Here is a 10,537-nt window from a genome sequence, read left to right as displayed (position 1 = left end):
TAATTTAAACTTTTTAATTTTGTTTTCTCTGTTATTTTTTCCTTCTTTAATAGAATCCTTTCACTAGCTACCCAATTCCTTTTTTACTATTATTTTTTTTTAGCTACCCTATTCTTGCTCCTCCGACTTGCAGTCTTTCTTTTCCGACATCTTTCTTTCTTTTTTATTTTTGGCCCTTAAATTTTTGTCCTTATATTTTCCCATTTTTCTTTTAATTTCTTTCTTTTGTAGATTAATTTTACTTTTAAACATATTGAGTAATTCTACAATGATGTTGGTCACTTCTTTCCTTTTGTTAGTGTACTCTTTATTTAGTTTGTCCTCGTTTTTACAAGCTTTGCTTGTATTTGTAGGGATTATTGTTTGCCTTCTTCTTCCTAAGTGATGTCTGCAATCCCAGCTCAACAGGTTGAAGACATGAGATGCACATACCATTTGTTAATATTTATTATATCGCAAGAACCAGGATGAACAATTGCTCTTATTATTTCCTAACGTCAGCGATTGGTGTCTGTGGGCTCCATCATTGCTGCTTTATTGAAACTTGAAAGCCTTCCTTGCCTCTTCAATTTTTTTTTTCATATCAGGGAGAGGCTTTCTCTGGCTGCCAGGCTGCAGAAACTTCTTCACATTTGGAAGGCTGCTGATTCTGCTCTTCAGAGCCTATGATCCAGAAAACACAGCCTGAGAGTCAGAACTGCTTATGTACATGGTCCAAAAAACAGAGCCCTCCCAGAACACAACCTACTGTATCCTCGCAACAGGTCCAGAGTAGACGTGAGAAAAATGACAAATCCATGAGCTAGAAACCATAGCTCAGCATAATTTCCTTCAGACCTCCTTTGACATCCAATTGCCTTCTCCTCAGGCCCCTGGACGAACCCTGTGCAGAGTGTGGTGCAGAGCACAGAGCACTGAGTCTCTCAGGAGTGAAAGCAGAGACTACCAAAGAAAAATGAAGACGTGAAAAACTGAGTTGGAAATGAGAACAGAAAATATCAAAGTCTGACCATGAGCAAATTACAGTCAGTTTTCGCACTGGGAGATAAGGATGGGGTCACTGGGGTGGGGGGGGGAGGATACAGCATGTTGGGGACCATGGAGAGGGAAGCACAGTGCTGAGGAGTCAAAGCTGAGGAGGGTTCAGCGTGACAGAGACCTGCTCAGACACTGAGTGTGCAGAGACAGGCTACATGAGATGGAAGATGAAGGCCAAAAGCAGCCTGCAAGGAACAGGGGTGTGGCAGACAGCTGTGGGGTTCAGTGTCTTTCTCAATGCAAAAATATATTTTTCTTAGGCTACCAGCCTCAAATCTTCATACACAAAAAGATTATTTTTATGCCTGAAACCAGTGTCTAGTAATTCAGTTTGGAGGTCAAAGGGTGGGCCCTCAGCAGCCCAGAGGCATATTATATTATATTATATTATATTATATTATATTATATTATATTCTCAGAGGCATGTGTGTGTGGCTGCCTCTCTGAGGTGATCTCACCTTCAGCAGGGGGAAAGGGGCCAGAAGGCTGGAGTCAAGCTCTTCAACATAGAGGAGAAGTTCCAGCAGGTGAATGTCCACCCTGGTCAACCTGTTACCAACAAGGTAGTCTTGTCCGTGGCTCTTCAAGACCTGCCAAATTAAAGGAGATAGATTATGAACATATAAGGTTGAGCTGTGGCCACTACTTCTTCCCAAGTCTCCCAAAGGTGTCCCCGACTCTTCCTGGCAGGTATACAACAGGCCTATGAGGCAAGAGGCAGCATGAGAAGTTAGGCATGTGACCTCCTCTCTAAAGCTCAGGTGACCTTTCTCTGTCATTGCACATTCCCATGGCCTTCACACCACCACCCTATGTACATTTTCCACATGGGATGAGGGCTTAGCCCCTTGCACATCATGGCTCCTCCCCTTAGTTTGAAATGACAGAGCACCAGAAGTTCAGGACATTCCTCTCCCTGTCCTGTCTGTTCAGTCCTGTGGGCAGAGGCCTCACCTGCAGAGAACATCAGTCTCCAGAGAACACCCTGTGTCTCTCCTCTCCTGTGTCTGCTCTCCTCGGTTCTCTGGAATCTGAAATATACCTGATTGAACTAAATACATCCTCCCTGTACAGCATTGGCTCTGACTCCCAACCTTCACTGCGTCATGACTGATGGGGCTGAATTGTACAGGGTGAACAGAGTTGGAGTCTCAGTAACTTTGTACAGATGAGCATGCCAACACCATATGGGACTAATCTTGCTATCTGATTGGTGGCTATGAATTTATTTAACATTTATTTCAACATTTCTGGTTGTGTCAAGATTTAATAATTGTACTGTCTTAATTACAGTTTATGACATTTACTTAAATATTCCAGCAATATGAAAATCACAAATAACCAAAAGGACAAGCACTTGCTACATCATGAGCTACAAGTAGAGAAGAATTAAAATGTTTTGTTGTCACCTTATTATAGTGTACATGTCTACAGAGAAAAAAATATAATGACCACATTCAGAAACAAGAAAGCCAGGCATGGTGGCACACACATTTATTTCTAGTACTCTAGTTGCTGAGGCAGGTGAATCTCTGTGAGCTTGAGTTCAGTAAACAGAGAGAGATCCAGGAGAGCCATAGCTACTTAATAGAGAAATCCTGCTGTAAAGAAAAGGAAAAGAAGAAGAAGGAAAGAAAAAAAAACAATAAACTACAAAAGGAAGCATCAAATGGTCTCGGTACAGAGCTCACGGTGTGCTTGGAGTTCATGAATCATGCAGCAGAGATGATTCAAGCAGTGATGGCTGGACATTGGGTCCTGTGATACAGGGCCTTGACTCCAGAGGGCTGTGTGGGGACCTGTGACTCTTAAATCCCTCACGGCTTCCACAGAGCAGAGGTAGCTGTGAGTGAGCTTCCACTGAGTTTTAAATGGGGTCAAAGTCAGGTCTCTGAGGAATGTGTAGGATCCCTTATCCTCTAGGATCACAGCTTTGTTCTTAGCTTTTACTTGACAGAACATCAACTCAGTCTGAAGTGTTCTTGATCTACATCCAAAGAGAAGCCACGACTAAGAGAGGCACCACATGTACACGGAAACCCTTCACATGTGGAGTGAGCATGGCTCCCTCGCAAGCCTGCCATCTGTGACCCTAACTCCTGCAGGCCAGTGTTCCTTTACATCTCTTCATCAGCCTCCTCCTCTTCCCTGCATCATTGTCCTAGGTCAGGTTCTCCTCCATCTTTGAAGCTCTATCCTATTCTCCTGACAGCCAGTGGCTCTCTGGCCTCCCTGTGTGATGTGACAGAATATTTTCCCATCTGTGTTTTTCTGCAGTTTGCCCTGGAATTGAAGCCCAGTGTGTCTTCAGGATCTAGGTCCATCTCTGGTGTGGCTCAGCCTTCCACAGATCAGGTGTGGTTATGGCCTTGAACCCCGTTGAATGTGGACACTAGATTGGCGTGACCATGCAGTGCTCCTTCACAGGCCATTTTTATACAGCGTCCTGTGGGCAGGGAGCTGCACAGGGAGGCTCATGGAAGGTCAGTGCGGCAGCACCCTGTCCTTCCCAACCTCTGCCTTTCTCTTGTCCTGGGATCACAGTGTCCCCAGACTTCAAACAGCCTACTTACTTTTTCATAGGCAGGCAAGTATCGGTTTTTGGTCTTTTCTTTAACCAAGGAAATCTTGGCTTCTCTTTGCTCTGGGAGACTTATGACCACTTGCAGCATCACCTCGCTGAGATCTAAAATACCCTCTGTGTACATGTCGATCCTGAAAGACAAAGTTATCCAAATGGTTAAGGATTCTCAAAGGTTCCCTATTTTACATTTTAATCTAAAAGCCTGAGAAATTTACATTGAAAAGTGGGTGCAAAGTTACTCACATATAGTGAGTCATTATCTTTTATATTTAATAGAAATATTAACCTTCCCTCTAGTACAGTTCTGATACGGTGGTAGAATTTTTTTACACACACATGGCCAAACCCAGGCCAAAGAGCATCACTGGCCCATCTACAGATGCAGTTGTGATATACTTAGTGGCATTCCAGATAACCATCAAACTATACAGCAGGCTTTCTCTTCTCTCTCTCTCTCTCTCTCTCTCTCTCTCTCTCTCTTTCTCTCTCTCTTTCCTTCTCACCCTCCCTTCTTCCCTCCCTCCTTCCCTCTCTCTTTCTGTGTCTCTCTGACATGATTTGTTCTCAACAACCATGCAGAGATTCTCAGAACTAACAATTCAGTGTTGACACTTTACTTTGTTTTGCTTCCCTCACCCTTTCATTTGTTTGTTTTTCCTCACCCTTTCATGTAAGTTCATGGCTAAAATCATACATTGTGCTCTTTCATCTTTTATTGAATATCATGGCTGATTCTACCATGAGAAAATTATAAACAATGGCTCTAGAAGTATCTCTATACAAGCCCTGTTACAAGTGAATCTCTATTTCCCATGGACATATGTTTCCTGCACTGGTGTTTTTGGCTAGCACCATGTTTAACTTCTGATCAACTGCAATACTCCTATACAGTGGTATATGAGTGAAGGATTTTGTCAAGCAGAGTGGGTCCCAGCATGGGTGGTACAGTCTGTAGAACTGCTTTAGTCCTGAATTAAATGTTTCAGGTAATATTGACACTTGGGAACCTGTCTCTCTAAGCCTACTTGTGTTGAGCAGTCCTTAGAACTGACTGGCAACTCAGATTCTTGCTCTGCACTGTTCCTTCTCATGGGATGTGGGAGGCAGCTCCTTCACCCTTCCTTCCCTAGGACTCCTCCTTCAGCCTCAAGCCCTGTGTCCTTCATCCTAAGCTGTTGGCTGAGGTCCAGCACTGAAGCCTTGAGCACCTGGAGTCATGGCTCCCCCATGCTCAGACCCATGGCCACCGTGTCTGCAACTCTGTCCCTGTGCTGTGCTGACAACATCATCCTCAGCTGTAGCCACACTCACCTGCATCCACCACATTTGCTCTTCCCTCTCCTCCATGGACTCTTCCATACTTGGCCTAAGTGATATAACTAGCCTGCTCTTAGACACAAACCCTTCCACCCTCTTGCTCATTCATGGAGGGACCCAAATTTCCTTTGTTTCCCCTTGGAGTAATAACAGGAAATATACCGTACAGGGCTCTCTCCTTCGCATCATTCCCATAGAGGTCGTATTTGGTGGCGATGTAGTTGAGAATGGCTCTGCTCTGTACCAGCGTCATCCCGTCAATCTCCACCATGGGCACTTGCTGAAACATCAACCTCCCATCTGTGAAAGAAGAAAGGAAAAGGTCTCTGAGGTGTCCAAGTCTCACTTCTCAGGAGCAGAAAAATTGTATTGAAGTGTCTGATCATACAAAGGGAAGATAAATGATCGACTCTCAGTCTTTCACACTGAACCCCATTTACTTTAGCATCTGTTTCCTCTCTGTCTCACCCATATTCTTTTGGCTTTTGAGCTTCTCACATTCATCTTTATTTTTTATCCAGACACATATTATATTTCTAGTGCATGTTTTCATGTCAGTTCATGTCCCTGGATGCACGTGAAAGAGGAGGAGGGACAGCAGAGGCCTCCATGAAAGCAGAACTAGTATGCTTGACAATCTCATCATGTTCATGACATTAAGGTGATGTGTGACAGTTTCTTATGCAGTGAGCCACCATAAGTTCCTCCAGCCTGTTCTTGTGCGGTGATAGAGACTCATCAGTAGCTATGATGAAAATGCTCAAGAAAATCACCCCAGCTGTTTTTCCTCCTGTGATTTAATCAATGGTCATGTACTTGTGTGGTTATTGGACCTTGTGGGTGAAACCTGCCTGAGTAAGTCAGTGAGAGGGAGCTTGAATGAAATAGCTCACTCTGATGCAGAAAGAATGAGAAAACATTTATTCCCAAGTCCCCAGACAAATTCTTGTAGAAATCTGCATCCCATTTTATCACTGTCTTCATTTTCAGAGCATTCCAGGAGCCCCACCCCCTCCATCACATCCCTCTGCCGTTCCTGACTGTTCCCACCCATCACCCGCCAATATCACCTTCTGCTTCTAGTAGGCACCACAGACACTTGGTGCTACCTTTGATTAACTTTTCCATATCTGCCGGGGTTTCTATAAACTTCTCTTCAAACTGAAAGCAGAAAAAGGAAAAGCATTCTCATTAGCGCGTTCTGTATCACTGTAGACTTTGAACCTGAGAGCTCCCTGTGTTAGTACGTCTGCCGAAATTGAAACTTGCAGTAGATATGAAGGATCTGATCGTTACCACATGGAAATTCAGATTAAACTCATCAAGAAGAGGTGTCGATCATTACAAGCTGCTCATTACTATAGTGTTCCTCCACCCTGACCCACCATGTTCATGCTTTGGTCCTAAGAAGAGAGTAATCTCACTAGAGGACCAGCACTGGGAGATTGAGGTTTTGGGCTCTCAGGAAAGCCAACTCTAATGACATAGAATAGAAGTTTCTATGTCTTCATCATGGCCATTGCATAGACCTGGGATCACCTGGGTTTTTATTTTCAGGGTTTAGATTTAATAATTTCAAGTGTTTATGTGTGGTCTCGTACATGTGATTACATCCATCTTGGAAGTCAGAGTTCATGGAGGCCAGAGGTTAGAGATTCAGTTGGAGATGGGGTGATTAGCTGTCATATGTGGATGCTGGGAACCATAATAGGTTGTCCTCATGTGCAAAAAAGAGCTCTAATCAGCCAAGTCATTACTCTAGCCCCACATCAAAGTTGCTTACATTGAGAGACTGCTATTGTGTTTTTAAAATTTTATTCGTTTTGCTTATGAAAAGACATGTTTTTGTGTGAGGGTGCACAAACCGAATGACAATCTACTCTGGCCTTTTCTATGGTTTCCTGGGATCTGGACCTATATGGTTTAACCTTTAGCAACCAGCCATCTCTCCAGCTGTCTAAAGTAGTTTCAACCACTTTTTTCCTTTCACAGTTTAAAAATGTTTAAAGAAATTTTTCAATAATGAAAGGGTGAAAATCAGTGTCACACCTAAAATCAAAATATCATACCATGATCTACAATAGGCAATAAGTATTGCCTAATAATCAATATTCAAATTCCTATTTCTGTAGCACTTTTTTTGTAACCTGATTCAACTCAAGTAAGCAAGTGACCAAATAAGTGTTTCTTTTTCTATTAAAAGCATCTTTTAATGTGAATGTGTTCTTTGCTATAAAGTGAAGTAAAATTTTCATTTGTTCAAATAAATTCATTTCCTTCTTAATACAAGATGGCTATCATTTATATTGGGTTGATGTTCACAGTTTTATTGGGAGAGCAACATGAAAGGGGGCTTCTTCCATTAGGTGTATTTACTGGTTCTTCAACCAGTCCAGGGTTGGGCCCTGAGGGTCATGGTGCTGGCTAAGCACATTGGGCATGTTCCCATTATCTCCCACAAGCACTGGGTGGTTGTAGTATGTGGCCTGGTTGCTGTAGGGGTTGACTGTAGGCATAATTATAGTCCTGGCCATCTTGGTCTTGGTATTATATTGGTCTTTGTATTATAGTGGCGAATAAATGTCATACATTTTCAAATCCACTCAGACTATCACCCCAAAACTGGACCTTAAGGTCAATTCAGACTTTGGGCAAGAATGCTGGATCCAAGTGATTCTTCAGAGGTGATAATGTGCCTCTGAGGCGCAGTGTTGACCATTAAGAAGGCTGTACATGTAGAGGGAAGCAAATGAGAATCCTCTGTACCTTATCCTCAATTTTTCTATGAATATAAAGCCATTTTAAAATGGGTGATTACACCAAGAAATGAATGGATATTTCATCATAAGATATACCAGTTGTCATTAAACATTTAAAAACATTCAATATCATTAGCCATGACGGAAATTCAAAACAAAACCAATGAGATACCATTTAATATTACTTATGATGTTTAAATTTAAAATGAACATTTACTCAGTGTTGGCGGAGCTCTGTTCCCCTGGTAAGAAAGCAAAATGGTAAAGTTGCTGAGGAGAACAACTTATTGCTCACTCAGAAGTATTAAAATAGTATCCAATCCATCAGTTCTACTAAGTATTATATGACCAAAAAAATGAAAACTACATGCACAATCTGCAAGCTTTCATAGTGACATTTTTATTCATATTATTATTCATATTCATAGTGGCATGTAATAATTAACATTATTCATAGTGGCAAAGAGTGGAAGTAGTCCAACCGTCAGTCAAATCAAGCATGGGTAAATGAAATGTGGTATATCCAAAAATACAATGTTAATTACTTGACAATAAAAAGAATTGAGATACTGTTACATGAGTGAATCTTAAAAGCAAGCCAAGAGAAAGAAGCCAGAGATTAAAAACAAAACAACATAAATCATTCGATTTGTATGAAACTTTACTCACAAATCAAGGAGACAGAGGTAGAATGTAGATAAATGGTTTACAGGAAGTGGAAGGGGGATGATGGGAAGTGACTGTAAATGAGTTTGTAGTTTCACTGGGGTACATGAAGTTGTCTTGGTAACTTTTCTATTGCTATGAAGAGACAACATGATCAAAGCAAGTTATAGAAGAAAGAGTTTATTCAGGGTTTGCTTACAGTTTCACAGAGTTAGTCCATGACCACCATGGCAAGGAGCATGGCGGCAGACAGAGCATTGGAACAGTAATTAAATGCTCACATCCTTATCTGGAAGCACAAGACAGAGAGGGAGACGAATGGAGAGGGAGAAAAGAGAGCATTAAATAAGAAAGACATAAGCTTTTGAAACTTCAAAGTCAATACCCAGTGACACACCTTCCCCAACAAGGCCACACCTCCTAATCCTTCCCAAACAGTTCCACCAACCGGCCAACAGGCATACAAATATATGAGCCTATGGGGTTCATTCTTTTTCAAACCACCATAGAAGTATTTTAAAATCAAATGATGCTGATTGTTGTACAACCTTGGGAATATACTCAAAGCCATGGAAATACACCATTTATATGAATTACATTCAGCTTTCTCTCAACTAAGCTCATGTGAAAATCTAATGCACTGGTACAATACTAACAGGCAGGCCTTTGAGAGGTGATCAGGCTTTGGCAGAGCTCTCCTGAAACTATCAATGTCATTATAATGAGAAAATTCTCAGATTGGATTAGTTACCAGAAGAATGGAATGTTAGATGGAGAGTTGGTGTCCTTGGTTTTCTCTTGACTTTCTCTCTCTCTCATCAGGCAAATTCTTTATATACACACTTGTCCTGTTATTCTCCCTGTGTGATGGAAGAAACATGAACCCTCACAAGAAGCTAAGTAGATGCTACAGCAATGCTCTTGGACACAGAGAACAAGAGGAGGAAACCTCTATGCTATTATTCCTCAAGTCTTGGAGGTCTGTGGCAAAGCACCATCTTGAGATCTTTTCATTGTTTAAGACTGAGCTACCCTGATAACAAGGAACAAACACAGGCCTGGGAGACTGGAAACAACCCTCCATATCCCCAGGACTGGCTCAAGTCGAGTAAGGCAGTTAGAGGGAGACTTGCTGACACAGGGAGTTTGAAGGTTCAGGAAACTTGAAACTTAGCTGGAATACTGAATGCTCCAGTGGGCAGTAACACCAACCGCAGTGGCTGATGGTCAAACTCATCCCTTGAAAATAACTTTGGGGTCTGAGTTGGTCATGGCTCACATTTGTAATTTTGGCATTTAAGAGGTTGAGACTTGAAAATTACCTTAATTGGAGGCCAGCCTAGGCTACATGTGAGACCTTATCTTTAAAAACAAAAAATGAAACCTGGGCATCCTGAATCTGTGGTCAGTGGTGGGTGTTTAAGGAGCCACCTGCCTTATCTGCTGGCTGAATGGGAAGTTCTGGAGTTTCCATGGATTATCTGACTTTCTACAACCTGAGAACATGGAGACCAGGCCTCTTGCAATTCTCGGGGCTCCATTTACTCTTTGCTCCCAATGCATTCATGAGACACCCACCTCAGTGAGCTCGTTAGCCTCTACAGAGAATGAATATGAACTGGAGGTCTAGAGGCATGGGGACAGACAGGTCCACAAACTGTAGAGATAAGTGTGTCCATCAAGAGCCCTCTTGTGGACCTCTGACACTTTACTAGACCTGGTAGTCTCCAATCTGAATCACTCAGGAAGAGACCTCTCCAACATTCCTTTGCTTTTCTTTTACATTTTCCCCTTCCATCCTCTGCTTCTTCAGTGAACTAGTATCCTTTGATAACATTTTTTAAAGACTTTTGCGGGGGGGGGTTGATTTTTATTACTTATATTTATCTAATTTTGCTTATATATTTTTTTCTGTATTTGGCAACCAGATATTTTTATGTCTACCACACTTTTCCCTTCTTTACCTAAAACTCCAACTATCTGAGAGACCATGGTGGGAGGAACACAAGTTGAAATCCAGCCTTGGCTACACAGTGAGACCCTGAAGATTAAATAAATAAAATAGAAGATTGATGAGCAATATTAGGGATGCATTTTATGAGAATTTACCTAGGTCCTGCTGTAACATGAGGGCAGGTTTGTTGGGGTTTCTGTCCTGCTTTATACCCCACAG

General features: G+C 42.0%; 1 protein-coding gene across 1 annotated transcript; it reads right to left on the bottom strand.

Annotated features, from left to right (window-relative positions):
* Positions 1-534: 534 nt before the first annotated feature.
* LOC148122249 (glutathione S-transferase A2-like) lies at positions 535-6,112 on the bottom strand. The gene is made up of 5 exons (XM_087905445.1): positions 6,049-6,112; positions 5,107-5,239; positions 3,612-3,753; positions 1,497-1,628; positions 535-663 (listed from the first exon to the last, which is right to left on the bottom strand). Exons 1-5 carry the CDS (start codon positions 6,065-6,067, stop codon positions 535-537), a joined length of 555 nt encoding a protein of 184 aa, XP_087761571.1. The 5' UTR covers positions 6,068-6,112.
* Between the last annotated feature and the right edge of the window lie 4,425 nt (positions 6,113-10,537).

Source organism: Myodes glareolus, chromosome 4, assembly GCF_982192425.1.
Source record: "Myodes glareolus chromosome 4, mMyoGla1.1, whole genome shotgun sequence".
NCBI lineage: Eukaryota > Metazoa > Chordata > Mammalia > Rodentia > Cricetidae > Myodes > Myodes glareolus.
Note: the sequence above shows the minus strand (reverse complement) of the source record. Positions and strands in the feature narration are given on the sequence as shown.